Source organism: Centroberyx affinis, unplaced genomic scaffold (assembly GCF_046629955.1).
Source record: "Centroberyx affinis isolate AG114_WGS23_722 - 3 ecotype Tasmania unplaced genomic scaffold, CSIRO-AGI_Caff_v1 ptg001696l_1, whole genome shotgun sequence".
Lineage (NCBI taxonomy): Eukaryota > Metazoa > Chordata > Actinopteri > Beryciformes > Berycidae > Centroberyx > Centroberyx affinis.
In genome coordinates this window covers 453,142-469,757 of record NW_027280112.1, presented here as the reverse complement: position 1 = coordinate 469,757, position 16,616 = coordinate 453,142, and the positions used below count along the sequence as shown (strand labels likewise).

Here is a 16,616-nt window from a genome sequence, read left to right as displayed (position 1 = left end):
CTCTTGTTTAGTCCTGAATCTGACAACTTCAAGTCGATCAGTTAGACTGTCTGGGTGAATGTTTCTCTCTCTAAACCCATCATCTCTACGGACGTTGAGTATGTATTGTCCTATAAATAGATCTAGCTGGCTATAGACCTTTATCTGATGCTCCCATTCTCCCTGTATTATATTGATTTGGATGTAATTTGATGCGGTTCTGTGTAGCTCAATGGGTGGAGCACGGCAACAAGACTGCCAGGGTGAGGGCTTCCATTTTCTCCACCTATGCTAAAAATGGATGCACTCATGATACTGAGAGGTGCCTTTGTTAAAATCATCCATAAAAACCGATAAAATACATTAAAACAAAACCGTACCCATTTGCAGATGCTTTTATGCAACAAGATTATGAATACTCCGTTTTAGATCTCGCTGGATTCAATGCCATCGCACCGGTGTTGCATATCCACATTGCTTAAAGAGGATCAGCACCTTCTCGCTCGCTTTACCTGTACCTGTTGAACCAATATGACGATGATCTGTTTTGTCCCGTTCTGTCAGAGGGATGACACCAGCCGAAGCAGAGATGCACTTCCTGGAAAATGCCAAGAAGCTGTCGATGTACGGCGTGGACCTCCACCATGCCAAGGTAAGAAGAGCCTATAACCTTTTAACTCAGAATTCAGTATTCAGATTTATTGTGTCTCTTTGAAGTCAAACGAATTTCTAAGGGATTACTAATCAGTATTAATACGCCATGAACGTCCAGAGACCATGAAATTAAATAGAAAATTGGAGGCAGTCATTGCAGCTGGAGACATCCTCAAGTTTCTGTTATCAACTTTGTAACCGTCACTTGTTGAAATGTAATTGCAATTGTTACCTCCTTTACAAACAAGAAAATGTTGAAGTGATCTTTAACAATTAAACAGTATACCAGAATGCCACCCAGGTCTCCATTCATGACAGTTGTCTCCAAGATACATTAGTGACATGAAATACCCAAGTGACATGTCGACTTTTTGTATTCTGCACCTGCAAGACCACAGATCTTAACGCATTTCACTCCCGCAACTGGCAGTGTCGCTTGCCACCAGCACCACAACACCGCTGCTTCAGAAACATCACCGCTGCCACAGTAATGCTACAGCTTAACATGCCACCGCTGCGCCGCTGATTGACTGACATTGTCATTTGCTGCCTCTGTGGATTGGGGGTGGGGTGGGGGGTATGGGGGGGGTCTGGAGCCCAGCTTGACTTCAGTGGTTTCTCTTGTTGTTTCTAATCCGCCTGCCAGATGGGATCAAACGCGTCACTAGAACACAGGCAGCAGAGAGAGAGAGAGAGAGAGAGAGGGAAAGAGCTGGATTACCGCGGCAGGACTGCTGTTGTCAGCAAGGCAAATTACAAACATCACTCTATGATAGATATGAATCTATTGAATCTGTTATCAAAGGCGTTTTGAAAGTGAAAATGGAGCTAGATGCGAGCGATAAAGAGGATATTGCCTTCGTAGATCTAGATCAGAATGAAGGAGAAGGGGATTTCAAGAAGCGGCCTCGATCGAACCGAGTAGACGTTGGATATGTGAGTGCCATAATTTTTATAAACTGTAATGGAGAATAAATCAGACCAGCATTCCTCTTTTGTCTTCTCTCCTCTCTCATTAAACGCCTAGTTGGTAGGGAGTCTCTTTGAGTGCTTGGCTCCAGCTAAGGGAGAGGTAAGAGGCTGCATTCCATGTGCTTACCTGAGTGTGTGTGTGTGTTGGTGTGGTTTCTCCTCATGCATGGTTTCAGACACTAAGTGCGAGTTGCGGTTTGCAACACGCACTGCACTCTCACTGTTATTTAAGACTGGTTGTTCCTGCTTTGGATCAACGCTTCCCTCTCAAAAAAGTCCTCGTCTGTTTCACTCGCTCATCTTATTCTTTGTGCAATAAAGAGCCTTGTGAACTCCGCAACCTCATTTCGTGCTTCATCCATATCCCGAAGTCTTCACTGTTGCATTTGCCACTCAATGCCCCTTGAGTCATTATTCATGGTCACCCCTCACAACCTGCATAGAGAAGATTAGAATACCAAATGCCTGACTCCACTCTCCACCTGCCTGCTTTACCCTGTTTCCATCACAAACCTGCTGCTGTTTACATCTACTTTTACCCTGCTGTGCTCCAGCTAGTATACATCTCCCATATATGCTGTAGAGTTTATAGAATAGGAGTTGATGTTTTGCAGAACGGAAAAAGAAGAACATTGCTTCTTTTATACAAACATCGCAGACCCTGAAGCAGTTTAAAAGGGGTTTAGTCTTCTCTTTTTTTTTCTTTATTTCACGTCCGTTCGTGTGTCTTCCCCAGGACTCTGAGGGTGTGGAGATAATGTTGGGGGTTTGCGCCAGCGGCCTCCTCATCTACAGAGACAGGTTGCGGATCAACAGGTTTGCCTGGCCCAAAGTGCTCAAGATCTCCTACAAGAGGAACAACTTCTACATCAAAATCCGGCCCGGCGAGGTGAGCAGCAAAAAACAAGATACATAAATCTCAATAATTACAGTTGAGTTACACTTATCAAAAAGCAGAGTTAAAAAAATATAAGTAAGGACTAGTAAAATATAGGAGGTGAAATTGGAAAACCCATTCAAAAGAGAAGTGGTTAAAAATAAATAGATATACAGTACTGTGCAAAAGTCTTAGGCATATGTCAAAGAAATCCATAAAGCGAAGATGCTTTCAAAACTAATGAAATGAAAAGTTTCTGAATATCAAACATTTACAATAAACAGCAGTCTACTGACACACTAACAAAACCAGAAAACAAAAAAAAACATCTAAGACTTCTAAGAAATGTATATAAATAATCTAGGATGCCTAAGACTTTTGCACAGTACTGTATATGATCAGAATTGATGAGTAGAAGAGTGATGTGAGATTGTGATTTTTGCCGTGGATGTGACTTGTTTTCGCCTGTCTTGCAGTTTGAGCAGTTTGAAAGTACGATTGGTTTCAAGCTTCCAAATCATCGCGCCGCCAAGAGGCTCTGGAAGGTCTGCGTCGAGCACCACACCTTCTTCAGGTAAGAAATACCAGAAGGCAAGAGGGAAGATTTTTTAAATCTAAAAATACACCCGACTTATCAGCCTAAATCACAAAGTGGGGCTGCCCTATTTGTTGTGTTGCCCTATTTGCCAAATGGTCACTGGTGGGAAATCTTCTCTGCCCACAGGAATTTAAAATATGAAACTTAAGAGCAAAATACAAAACTTTCTCCTTAACAGCAGAGAGCGCTCCATCCAGACAAAGCAGCTTGACTCACCAACATGAGACATTTTGCTTTCTCATCTCTTTAATCTTTTGGTGTAAAGCATCACAGACCTCCCAGGTTGGTAAACATGAGTGTGCTGTGCGCAGTTTAGTGACATCACCTCACATGATTACTGGGTATTTTTCAAGCAGTTACCTTTCGTTGCCATTTGGATCCCTAACCCAGTGTGCAAAGTTACCTAGTGCAGCTTTAAGCAAAAACAGTCCCCCTTGGGTTATTTCATGCCGCCAGCCCAACGGTAATAGATCTCCGGGGAGTCCTCCAATAAGGAGAAGCTTAGTGGCATACCTTAAATCTGTGGGTTATTCCTGGTTTGATTCATGTGAGTGTTTGTAACCGTGGCAGGCTCGTATCCCCCGAGGCTCCCCCGAAGAAGTTCCTGGGCCTCGGCTCCAAGTTCCGCTACAGCGGCAGAACACAGGCTCAGACCCGCAGGGCCAGCTCCCAGATCATCAGACCCGCTCCCTTCTTCGAACGCTCTTCCAGCAAACGCTACAACATGTCCCGCAGCTTAGATGGAGGTAAGGAGCGGTCCTGTGTTTTGATGAATGGCCTTGGATTTAGTTTCTGTTGTCCAGTTTGTTTTGAGGTGGATATTTTATCACCGGCAAAAAAAACGTAATTTTACATATGCAAATTGATACATACAGTATTGGAAGTGCTCTGTTAATTTTACTTGTTTGTTTTGTTTGTCTTTTCTGAGTGGGTGAAAAAACTTGCTCTAATTGCAGTAAGTCACCGGTAGTTTTTGTGAGTAGAAATGATGGCAAAATCCCTTTTTGAGGATTGCAAATTAGTTTATTGTTCTCTTGAATAACTAATTTCTTCTCAAAGGAAGACAAAATGTGTTTTCCACCTGAAAGCTGGCAAAGCTGAAAATTCTGGCACATTTATTCACATCTGCAGCGACATGGCCACAATGGGCATCATAATGGCTATGTGCCATTCAAAATCAAATCCTTTTGTCCCGAAAAATGAAAAGCTCAAATTTTTTATGGCATTTAGAATAACTAAAATTTGTCCTTGTTAGGTGTTGAAAACAGGCCATTTTGTTCTCTGTGAATGCCTGAGTCTAAATAAATTCACACTGATTCCAGTCCATTGCATCTGCGTTTGTCTCTTGGTCCTCCAGCCCCCATCATGGAGAACCATGAGACCCTCATGAAGGACAGCGCTGCTGACGCGGCAGCTAAAGTCATTTCCAAGGGAGACCTCATCACCACGGTAACGCCAGAGAAGAAGGCAGAGGAAGAGAAGGCGGAGCAAGAGGACGCCCAGATGACCGCTGAGGGGACGGCAGAGCCCGCCCCCTCCACCCCGCTCAGACACGACACCAAGGTAAACACATTCAGCACAGTCACCGCTGCTGTGTTTGAGTTGGAGAAAAGAACCTTTCAGAGGCTTGGATGGGTGTTTTTGGGGATTTTGGTTCAAAGAAATTTGTATTTTGTACAAACATGCCTTGATTGTTGAAGATGCTTCTTGTTGGTGGTTACACACTGAGAGGGAATGGTGCATTTTTTTTCTCAGTAGCTGCTGCATGACTTGTCTTTTGCAAGTCCTTTTTAGAAGATTATTTTCTTTTCTTTCTTTTTTTCTCCCTTAATGGACTATATTGCTGTTGAGAATAATATCCCAGATGCTTTCAGCTTACCCACTGCAGTAGACTAGGCCTGAGTGCTTCTCGTCTTGTGTGCGCTTTACTAATTAGCTTTTCTTTTCTTGTCCTTCCTTTGACCCCACACTATACTCGTGTGCACTCATGCGCATTCGCCCCCTGCCCCTTTGCTCCTCTCCATTTACACACATCGCATCCCTTCCCTTCGTCCCCGTTTTCCCATCATCCCTCTCCCCATCAGTGCTCACCTTGTGTATACTCGTCCGACCCCCTCCGCTCAGAGCTCTCGCTGCCCTCGTCCCCCGTTTCATCTACTAAAGTGCGTCGGCGGCGCAGGGAGAATGCGCGCAAACGGGCCTCGTCGGTCAGTCCGGCCAAGAGCAGCGCCGGGTGCCGCCGCCGCCAAGCTCGCGCCGACCGCAAGGCCGCGCTGCTGGAGGAGCAAGCCCTGCTGCTCTCAGCCCGCAAGCAGAGGCTGGAGCAGGGCAAAGGCCGCGGCGGCACCCTCTTCTCCTTCTCCCTGCACCTGCCCGACCTGTCCTCCATCCTGGACGAGGACGGCTACATCACCTTCCCCGACCTGTCGGAGATGCGCTTCCTCCCCGAATGTGCGCAGCACTTCCTGCCCATCAAGTCGCCTTCGCTCATCCCCTGCTTCCTCTTCATCTTTTTCTTCCTGCTCTCCACCTCTTTCTCTGTCCCCTACGCCCTCACCCTCTCCTTCCCCCTGGCGCTGTGCCTCTGCTACCTGGAGCCCAAGGCAGCCTCCCTGACCGCCTCCATAGCCCAGGGCTTCCATGACCATGACAGTTCAGAGGAAGAGGAGGTGTGTGTGCGCGTACGCCTGTGTGTTCCAATTCCCGCCTCTGGCTTAGAATGACAGTTCATTATAACAGTTAACCCCTTATCCTGTCCTGTATCTCGCTCTGCTGTTCAGAGTCCAGAGCCGACCTGGAGACTGTGTGTGTCCCAGTGTCTGTCAGTTCTCCTACTTTCAGAACCTCATCTCTGCCTGGTCACATTGTCATCCTGTAGACTGCATCCCCATCAGCATCACGAGTACACAGAGATGAACATGCAAGTCTCACCATTTCTTAATTGATGGATTGGCTTGTATCTGCTCCACCTTAACGAGAGGGTTAGACACAAACAATGAGTGCCACTGGGGAGTGATTTACTCACATTGAAGTCAAGTTCAGCTTCTTGTTGATAGTCTATACTAGTTTAGTTTTTAGCAGCCTCACTAACAAATAGCTGTAGAACAATATCACTGTCATACTGCAAAGGAAAAACATCCCTCATAGAAATATTTAAATACTGTGCGTTTGTTAGAGATTTTGGGGATTTGAAGAAGTCACCTATCCTCATTCAGTTACTAATCCTTCACCAAACCCCATATTTAAGGACATTATAGCTTTGTGCCTAACCCATCTCAGTGTTATCATCTACATTCACAGCTTTATAGTGTAGACTGCTACAAGATCAACACCAGCTGCATGGAAACACTTCCACATACATCTGTGCCCTCATTCAGTCAGTCAGTCTCTCTGCGTTGCAATCTGCCTCAAGCAAAGCAGCACAAAGTAAGATCAATCATTTAAATTGTACTTGTGCTCCGGAAAGCCCCTCAGCTTTTTAGGGAAGCAGCTTAGAGTGCTAAGTTGTGATTTTTTTCCCTCAAGCAAAACTCTTTTGAATTACAAATGGCGGCAGTGTAATGTATACTCACCGAGCACTTTATTAGGAACACCTGTACACCTGCTTATTCATGCAATTATCCATTCAGACAATCATGTAGCAGTGGTGCAATGCATAAGATCATGCAGATACAGGTCGGCAGCTTCAGTTAATGTTCACATCAAACATCAGAATGGAGAAAAAATGTGATGTCAGTGAGTTTGACTGTGGCATGGCTGTTGGTGCCAGACGGGCTGCTTTGAGTATTTCTGAACCTGCTGATCTCCTGGGATTTTCAAGCACAGCAGTCTCTAGACTTTACACAGAATGGTGCGAAAAACAAAAAACACCCAGTGAGCGGCAGTTCTGCGGACGGAAACACCTTGTTGATGAGAGAGATCAGAGGAGAATGGCCAGACTGGTTGGAGCTGAGAGAAAGGCTTCAGTAACTCAGATAACCTCTTTACAACTGTGGTGAGCAGAAAAGCATCTCAGAATGCACAACACATCGAACCTTGAGGCGGATGGCACTTTGGTAGCCAGTTGACATTGAGCTGAAAGCTGATACCTACCCAGTATTAGTATGGTGTTCCTAATAAAGTGCTCAGTGAGTGTACAATATATTGTAATGCAGAGAGACTATGACAGTTTAAAACATCCAGATCATCCTGTCATCCTGCATGGTGAAGAGGGGGGCCTGAAAGTCAGGTTACTGTTCATCACCCAAATCAGCAAATCAAATTATTGTATATCCAGAGTTTTATGTTTACATAGTGACAACACAACTAATGTGTTACCTACCTGGACCGGATTTCAATGAATATAGAACAGGATGTAGCCTTTCCAAATCCAAGGCGAACTCTCTGATATTATGCTTAAATGTTAAAGTGACTGACCGAAGGTTTCAACTTCCTCTGAGTCTGTTTTGCTTGCTTACTATTCTTTTGCCTTTTTTGTTCTTTTGCTAACCTTAATCTTTAGTGTTGTCTGATACTGTGAAGCTTACAAAAACAACCAGTGCATTTCCATTCTTTCCATTTGTGGTTATGAAGAGTCTCTGTTGAGAAGTGATGCATTTTCAAACGTTCACAAGCTGGGTTCTCTCGTTTTCTTGCTTGCCCGATCGGAATGGTTTTGGTCTGTTCGACAAAGCAGACTGACAGCGAACAAACTGACTTTGCCTTTGATGGAGAGACGACCGCCACAGAGGTTTGTACATCGAGGAAAGCCTCAAGAGTTTAAGGCATGAGAGAAGAAGTGGTGGAAAAGAGTAAAGTAAAGTGGTGCTGAATCACAGGTGGAATGTTTATTTTAAAACATTTGAAAGGATTTATATATAATGAAGTCCTGCATGTGAAGCATGCAATGCATCTTGTTTGTACTGTTGACCCTTTAGTTTTTGGTCTCCTTAATATTAAGTGCACACACTTAAAACTTAATATACACAATGCTTTTCTCTCACAAGTTTTCTATTGTCACCCTGTCTCTGCAATTTCCTACATGTCACTACGTCTTTCCCACTGCCCACATTACAATTTCTTCTTATACTCCTCTCCTATACTGTTTTTCTCTTTTTCTACACACCACCCTTCCCCTCTCTTATCTCTGTTTCTTATTGCGCTCTCTCTCTCTCCCCCTTTGCCCATCTTGCCCTCTGTGTCTTTTCTCTTTTATCGGTGCTTCTCCGTGTCTCACGCCGTCTCTGTGCTCTCCTCTTTACTTGCTGTCAGTCGGAGGCAGAGGAAGACTCTGAGATGCGGACTCAGGTACGCTGGGCTCGCTTCATGGCCCAGCTCACTGCATCACACCACCACCGGATGCACTGAGCTACCCAGACGCCATCAGTCACTTTGTGCCGTCCTTCCGCTTTGCCTTTGCCTGCTGCTGTTGACACACACTCACACGCCACACACCAGACACCAGACTGACCATCCAGTCACCCCTGAATTCACTTCACAGACTGCTGCAAAGCTGTCGCTGCTTCTAAACCATTCCAGCTCATTTCTCAAGTGCTTTTCTTTGTAAATGGTGGAATGATTTTCATGTTTCTGTTGCTGCACCTTATGTTTAACAATCAAATGGATTGTACGGTATTCAGGGTTTTTCTTTTTTTTTTATCCATTTGTGGTACAATAACTCTGCAGTGAGTTGACTTTTGACCATCATGTCATTCACAGCCATAGAAGACAAAGCTCCCGATCTCTCCCAATGAAACATAATCAATTTAACATGGCATAGCAAACTTTAAGCTGACAATTCCTATCTCCCCTCTTTTTGTCTTTACAGTATAGTTTCATAAGACGAGTAAAAGGGGAAAACGTTTTTATCAGGCATAGCAATCTGATGCTAGAGGTTGGTAAGAGAACGATGCATGATCTAAATATGCATGCAGGTACTTTGGTATGAAGAATCCTAACTGGACTGCTGTCGAATAAGTCTAACTCACCAGTAGCTGTGTCAGTATTGGATACTTTTTCTGGATTTCCCGTGTGGATTGGAGTTATAATATCTACCATAACAGAGTGACTTTAGTGTGAGCATCCAAACTCATTTGTGTGAGTGATAAAGAAATGACAAATAGATCGGATTAAGTCAAGGTTTGCAGAGGTTCTCAAATTCTAACGAGAATTGGGAGTGTTGTACTAAACATAAAACTACGCATGAAACCATTTATTTTCATTGAATTAAGCTCGTCCTAAATGCTGCCTTAGCATTTAAGCACAAGCTACTGTATTTGTTAACAGCCACCACATGGATGGACCTTTTGCCATTATTCTGCTGTGTATGCAAGCCATAAATGTAAGAGTTGACACCGCTGCACAGGTAGCCTGCACAGCCTCTCAAAACAGGCCCATGAACTGTGTAAAGAATCAGGAGGTGTAGGATGCAGTTGATTTAGGTCTGCATCAGCTGACATTTCAGGTTTAGACCTTTTCCTCAGAAATACACTACCAGTCAAAAGTTTGGACACACCTGATTGAATGTACTATGTTTTTCATTAACTTAAAGCCATTTTGATCTAAAGGCTTATGCTTAAATGCTTTAAATTTGTTTTTAGACAAATATAAATAGTGAAGTTGATGCCTATGTATGAATTTCTTTCCAAAGCCTTTGCCTTTCTATCAAGGCAAAGGGCAGCTACTTTAAAGAATCTAAAATATAAGAGTTTTTATTTGCTTAACACTTTTTTGGTCACTGCATAATTCCATTTGTGTTATTTCATAGTTTTGATGTCTTTACTATTATTCTAAAATGTGAAAATTTGTAAAATAAAGAATAATGCGTGGGTCCAAACTTTTGACTGGTAGTGTAGAATCAACTGCATTCTACGCCTCCCGACTTTCCCCCCCCATTGTTCATTGGATGTGCAAGCTACCGTTGCGTACTTAAAGCATGGCCGCCGTTCCCTCCGCGCCGCCCCTGGCCTCATCTCCCTGTATCGTGGTTGGTCGGCTCCCGCAGGACACCGAGCCGCCCGACGAGCTGGTCAAGCACCAGAGCAACATCAGCGAACTGAAGCGCTCCTTCCTGGAGACGGGCGACAGCACCCCAGGCATGACGGAGTGGGAGAAGAGACTCTCCTCGTCTCCCGCCCGCTCACCGAAAGCAGACGAGGCACCCATGATAGAGCCGCTGCACCCGCAGGATGTAAGCTGCTTTCCACGCCAGGCTAATTAACGGCATGTGTGTGTGGAGCGTGACATCACCGAGGAGTCTCATACACACACGCTAGCACATTCACACGCAGGATACACCAGAAGCATTTTTGTAATGAGAGATCATTTATATTCATTATGGGTCTAGGGCAGAATATTTTATATTCAGAATCAGCCTTGTGTGGTATATTTTATATTCCAGATGGGTCTTGTGCATATTATAAGAGAATATGGGCACTTTGATATAGGAAATTAATCTGTGTGAAGTCATTCAGAGTTTGTGTGTGAATAAAATTGCACATTTTAATCCAGTGAGTCTGTGTCTCTCTGCCAATATTGCTTAATGTCTTCACTGTATCTCATCAGAAGCTGATTGTCATATTAATAATTTGTCTGGGTAATGAATGGTGCAGTCATTAATCAGTAATATGATTGTGTGCTGGAGTTAGGAGTAGTTTTATCAAACTTTTTCATCCTGTCCTTTGTGTGTGTTGTGCAACATAATCTGATGAGATCATGCAGGATGAATGAGCTGCACTAATTACAGTCTTTGAAGACGAATCACTAACATCAAAAGAGTCTGGCTGACTGAAATGAAAAAGATGCTGATTCTCTGGAGGAGCTTTGGGATACAGATCTCCTTCATTGGAACTTGCAGCCATGGCAACACTGGACATGTCCTTTCTATTATCTGTCTCGTTGAATGACACTTTTTTTTGTTTTCTGCAGACTAAAGATGAGCAGCCTGTGGGAGATGAGACAAAGAAGGAACTGGAAGCTAATGCCACTGAGGTAAGCTGCTGCTAATTTGTTTGTCACACTTAAACCTGAGCTTGTTTGTGTATCGCTGTGTGTTTCTCTTTGTATTTGTATCTACAGAGCTCCATACGTATCTGGACATTGGCACAGTGTTTTGATTTTTTGGATCTTATTACTTTGGATGTGAAAGAGCACAATTACTGAGGTAGAAGTTCAGATTTTCAGCTTTAATTTTAGTTTTATTCATGTATGTCAGGTAAAGAACTATACTCCTTTTTGGATATGGTTCCACCTTTTCCACCCCATATCTATGTAAAGTATCACACGCTGCACCATTCACAGTTCTATGAGAGGTAGTTCTGCAATCTCTGTGCAGGGAAAAGAGGTTAAGATGCATTAAACAGTGCATCTTTGTCCACATACATATCAAGCCCACTATAAGTGTGTGTCTTTTTATATATGTAGTTTCTCTTGAGCTCAGTTATACTGTGTATTGGCTGTGTGTCTCTACCACTTAATCCCCTCTTGTGTATTAACTTGAACAACCTAGTGTCAATAAGCCAAGTGTCTCCCCAGGCGGCAGGATATGTGGTGAAATACGTGGTGGATAGTAACATAACAGACGGGGCCACCTCCTCCGGGCCGCACGGCATCAGTCTGTCCACCACCATGGACGACGATGTCTTCATGGACGGGACCCTCAGGGAGGAGGGGAAGACCCCCGACTCCCAGGACGAGCTGTCGGAGAGGTCTGTGGTAAAGATCAGCCCCGGAGCCGTCAGACAGGAGGTGTCCCAGGCCATCAGCGACAAGAAAGGGACGCTCATCATCCTGAAGGAGGCGGAGGACAAGGTGGACACCGATGGTAGAGAGGTGGACACTCCTACTGAGAAAGGAGAGACTGTTGTCTCTGAGGAGTTCCTCTCTGCCTCTGAAGAGAAAGATGTACCAACCATCGAAGAAGACACAGCTGTTGGGATAGACACAGAGACAAGTCCGAAGATGGAGACCAAAAAGTTTGACATGACTAAAGGGATTGGCTCGCCTAAGAAGGCCATGGCTTCATGGGTTTCTGAGGTGGTGCAGGGGTCAGAGGTCACCTGCGTGTCAACAAAGGAAGTGAAGGAGATGAGCTTTGAAGGGGTCCAACAGAAAGCCGAATTCTTCACCTTTGAGGACTTCCAGACTGAGCAATCAAAGTCGAGCCTGACCACATCTCAGATTACTGTTACTGAATCCTCAACTACATCCTTAGCAGTGGTACTGTATGACAAAACAAAACAACCTGGTCTTGGCTACCTCCCTCCACATCCCCACCACCACCACCACCACCACCCGCAGCCTAATCCCCATTACCTTCCCTCCAGCAGTAGCCAAACCAGTTTAACAACAATGTAATCAACCGCTCTGCATGGCTAATGGTCCCCAAACACCAAGTGTTTACTCTTACACTTGCCAAACCGCCGGTTTCTGTTGCAATCAAGCGCTCTGCTTCTTTTTGATACAAGTGTTTTGGGTTCTTTTTTTCTTTTTTTTTGTTTGTTGACAGCTAAAACGGCTTACCTTACCTTAGCAGCTGGCTCCAACAGTTGATAAGGAAGGAAAAGGTGGGGGGGGGGGGGGGGGTTCTTGTTTGTTTTTACTGTTTTGCTCAGCAGCGCCATCCTTTCTTTCAGCTCTGTTATCAGTCCCCCCTAAAGCAGTGACTTCATAGCCCTGGCTCAGTGCCACCGCTGCAGCTTTCCCCACCTCACTCTCCAAAATCCCCTGTGCCTCTGTAACAAGTCAGCTAACAGGAAAAAAATTGTATGGGTCTAGCTGAAAAGAGATTTTCAAGTGTTCTTAACTAACAGTTTTTCAAATACAGATTTACTGGAAATTTGCTCTTGGTGGCTACAGTAATTCTAAAAACGGATTTTCGTTTGAGGTTTTAGGATTTGTTCAACTTGGTATTAATGTCAATGGATTTAATAGGATTCTTAGTACACAACAGAACGTGTACCATACCCATACAATCCGATATTTATTTTTATTTTCCATCTTTTTCCACATTCTCTCTATTTGCTCTTTGTCTGGTGTTCACTGTGTGTCTATTTTGACTGTCCTCTCTTTTTCTTCCTTTCCTTCTGTCTGTCCCTCCGTCCTTCTGTCCTATCAGTCTACGCTGGGATGGGTCTCCTCTTCTCTGAGTCCCACCTCACAAAAGGTGACCACTCCCTTTCTGGATAAGGCACTGCAGTGGTGCTGGTTTACATGAAAATCTAAGTTGTTTTGTACCTATTTCATCTAATTCTATCTGGTTGTTGTACACAGTAAAAGACATAACTGCTTTCCTCTAACAGGTGTGATGTGAGACTACCTTGTGCTGTATGATTTTTTTTTTTTTTAATGCAAAAACTAATGGGACTATTATCATTCACAGACATCAGCTGAGCCAGAGGACGAGGCGGGGGTTGCCACGGCGACGGAGGCAGCGCCAGCCGAGTCGTCAGGGCCTACGGTGAATATCCCGACCACAGAGGCGGCAAAGGCCGAGCCGCTACACACTGCAGCGGAGGAGCTAGAGCTCACAGCCAAAACGGTGTCAGCAGAGCCTGCAGAGGTGAAGCTAGGCTGCTCTGTAGTATTCGAGATGGGAGTGAATGAACAGACGCCGGAGGGTATTAGTGAGAGTAGCGTAGGAGATAGACCAGCTGACTCTGTTGTTTGTGAAAGAATTGGTGTTCCAGGTGCGGCGCTATCAGGAGGGCGAGTTCAACAGTGTGCATCTGTGGAGTCGGCAGCTGAAATGCAGCTGATAGGAGCGACGGAGGAGGTAGATGATAGCCTGCCTGCTGATAATGCCTTGCCAGAGTCTGCAGTAAGGCAAAGTGAGGAGGAAGTGGATGAGGAGGGAAAGGATGCAAGTGCGGAGGGGGAGGCGGTGACGGTCAAAGACGAAGATGAATGTTCCAGATTCACCGTCGAGCCTGTATACACCACAAACACAGAAGATTGTGGAGGAGAAGAAGAGGAGTTGCCTTCGCCAGAGGAGGAAGACTACCAAGAGGAAGTAGGGGAGAACGGTTTGGATCGGGAAGTAGCATTATCCACAGATGTAAAAGTCACCAAAGAGAGAGAGCACACAGAGGTAGATGGCAAGAGAGTCCAGTTCTCCACTGAGGTGCAGTACTTCAAGGGAGAAATGTTTCCCGCAGAGTTAGAAGATGCCATTGAGGAGGTGGAGGAAGAGGGAGAACACTGTTCACCGGCAGACCTTCAGTGTACAGAGGATGAAGAACAGAAGAGCTTTCCAGACAGCTCAAAAAGTTTGCCCTATGAAAAAGAGAAATACCACTATGCACAGGGAGACAGCTCAGAAGATGAACTGGAGAGAACAGAGGAGGAAGAGAGAGAGGGAAAGGAAGAAGAACACATACAGGAGCAGGAGGAAGAACCGAATTTGAGGCAAGCAGAAAACTGTGGCGGTGAAAAGATTGCGGAACAAGTGAGAGAAGAGGCACCAGAGGAAGAAGAAGCAGAGGAAGAAGAAGTAGACCAGACTGAAGTATTGAAGGAAGAGGAAGTAAACGAACACGACCAGAAGTCCAGCTTACAAGAAGTTCCTCAGACTGAGCCATGCGCCCCAGAGGCCCCACTCACCCACGCACCTCCAGCCCTGCCTCAGTCGGAGGTAACCCTACCCCTGCTCCAGGGCCTCAGCCTGGGCCGTGTAACCTCACCACTCCCTTCCCCTCTGGCCCCACGCAATCTGCCACTAATAATCAAGGGGCAAAACTCAAAACCAAAAGCATGGACTTCCGTCTCAACTTGCTAACTTCACTGTTTGTCGCTGAGCAGATCAGGGAGCCTATGAAATGGTGCACACACACTTGATGGAAACCTTGTGATTTGCATTCTCCTCATGGTCGTTTCCAGTACACTGCTTCAGTTTCCTCTCCTTCACTGGATTAGGGACCCTAATGCATGACTGCATGCTTGTTGAGAGATTTAAGCCCTTAAATGATTGTCATTGGCTTAGTTTATGAGCATGCGGCATTTATTTGTGTCAATTTGATTACATTTGCAAACGGTGCTGTGGAGGCGGGGGCTATTTTAAGAACAGAGCCGTACAACAGAGCACACCTACCACAAGGTTGTGATTTTCAGGCACAGAACACCTAATTTATCTTTGGAGAACTAGAGCATCCATCGTTCTGGTAGTGCTGTTATGCTCTTTAACGCATTTTTTCACACCCTTTTCGTTTCTTTTTGCACCCATCTGTCCCAGAGTCCTGAAGCCGTGCAACAGGACGAGCTGTGTACCAAAGAGGTGCCTGTGATCCACACAGAGACAAAAACCATCACCTATGAGTCTGCAGAGGTACATATGACCTATATACTTCAAGAAAATGTAATATTACCACCAGACATCAAAACTATGAAATAACACAAGTGGAATTATGCAGCGACCAAAAAAGTGTTAAACAAATCAAAACTATCTTGTATTTTCGATTTTTTTTAAAGTAGCCACCCCTTTGCCTTGATAGAAAGGCAAAGGCTTTGGAAAGAAATTCATACATAGGCATCAAAATCTCCAAAAAATGTAATATCACCCCAACTTTGAGCCTTTTATTGCCTACTGGACAATTTTGAAAGATGCAAGAAAGTGCTTGAAGAAGGGTACGGCTGTTTGATTTGACCAGTAATGTTGAGATTTAAAAAAAAATCTATTTTAGTATGCAGTTTGATTGTTTTTCTGTTATGTGCTTTAAGTGTTCAAAACGTCCTGAACGTCCTTTCACAACAGAGTGTCTGATTATCAACAGGTCGACACCAACGGTGACGCAGACCCCGGGGTGCTGCTGAGCGCTCAGACCATCACCTCGGAAACCACCAGCACCACCATGACCACACACATCACAAAGGTCAGGGTTCGTCAGCTGTCCCTCTCATGCCTCTAAGCTCTTACAGCCTATACATGTCTACAGCAGAGTAATGCAGCTGTATTAATGTGTAATGTTCCCCCTCCCAGTTTGAGCCTTTCTCTGCTTGCTGCCCAATTTGAAACATGTAAAGAAGTGGGGACAGGAACAGGAGTCTGTGTAGTACGGGGATACGCATCATTACACACTGCAACGCAGAGTCTCATGTTGCTTTTGCCGCAAAGATATCATCCCCCTCTCTGACCTACATTTCTAGAGGTTTTCAGTAACATTTTATAGCTCACGACATGTATTAGCACAGAGGTCCTAGCAAACATGAACACAGCGCTGCACACTAGGAGCACATTTCAACCAGCATTTGTGCAGAAATGTTAAAGCCGCACAAGGCAGTTTCACATGTCTGCGGCTCCACATGTCAGTGAGAGGTAACTGTTTGAAAAAGATTAACCTCAAAAAAGAAAAAGAAACAAATTCACGTAATGTGATGTCAGTAAACTGCACACAGCACGCTCTTGTTTACCAACTTGGCTGGTCTGTGATCAGTTTATACCAAAGGAAACCAAAGAGATGAGAGAGGCAAAAGATCAGAGTCCAGCTTTCTCTGGATGGAGTACTTTCTGCACTGTTGTTTAGGAGACAGTTTGTATTTCACTCGTTAGTTTCAATAAGTCCCTTC

General features: G+C 44.7%; 1 protein-coding gene across 1 annotated transcript in view; it reads left to right on the top strand.

The window, feature by feature from the left end:
* The window catches only part of epb41l3b (erythrocyte membrane protein band 4.1-like 3b), a 49,958-nt gene that overhangs the window by 26,205 nt on the left and 7,137 nt on the right, over nt 1-16,616 (top strand). Inside the window, exons 8-24 of the mRNA XM_071528672.1 lie at nt 544-631; nt 1,661-1,705; nt 2,342-2,494; nt 2,959-3,056; nt 3,651-3,826; nt 4,438-4,643; nt 5,165-5,749; nt 7,756-7,809; nt 8,331-8,366; nt 8,887-8,952; nt 10,063-10,248; nt 10,986-11,048; nt 11,592-12,275; nt 13,174-13,221; nt 13,438-13,508; nt 15,288-15,378; nt 15,824-15,922. Of these exons, the coding sequence (XP_071384773.1) occupies nt 544-631; nt 1,661-1,705; nt 2,342-2,494; nt 2,959-3,056; nt 3,651-3,826; nt 4,438-4,643; nt 5,165-5,749; nt 7,756-7,809; nt 8,331-8,366; nt 8,887-8,952; nt 10,063-10,248; nt 10,986-11,048; nt 11,592-12,275; nt 13,174-13,221; nt 13,438-13,508; nt 15,288-15,378; nt 15,824-15,922 (2,749 nt within the window). The remainder of the gene's footprint in view (nt 1-543; nt 632-1,660; nt 1,706-2,341; nt 2,495-2,958; nt 3,057-3,650; nt 3,827-4,437; nt 4,644-5,164; nt 5,750-7,755; nt 7,810-8,330; nt 8,367-8,886; nt 8,953-10,062; nt 10,249-10,985; nt 11,049-11,591; nt 12,276-13,173; nt 13,222-13,437; nt 13,509-15,287; nt 15,379-15,823; nt 15,923-16,616) is intronic.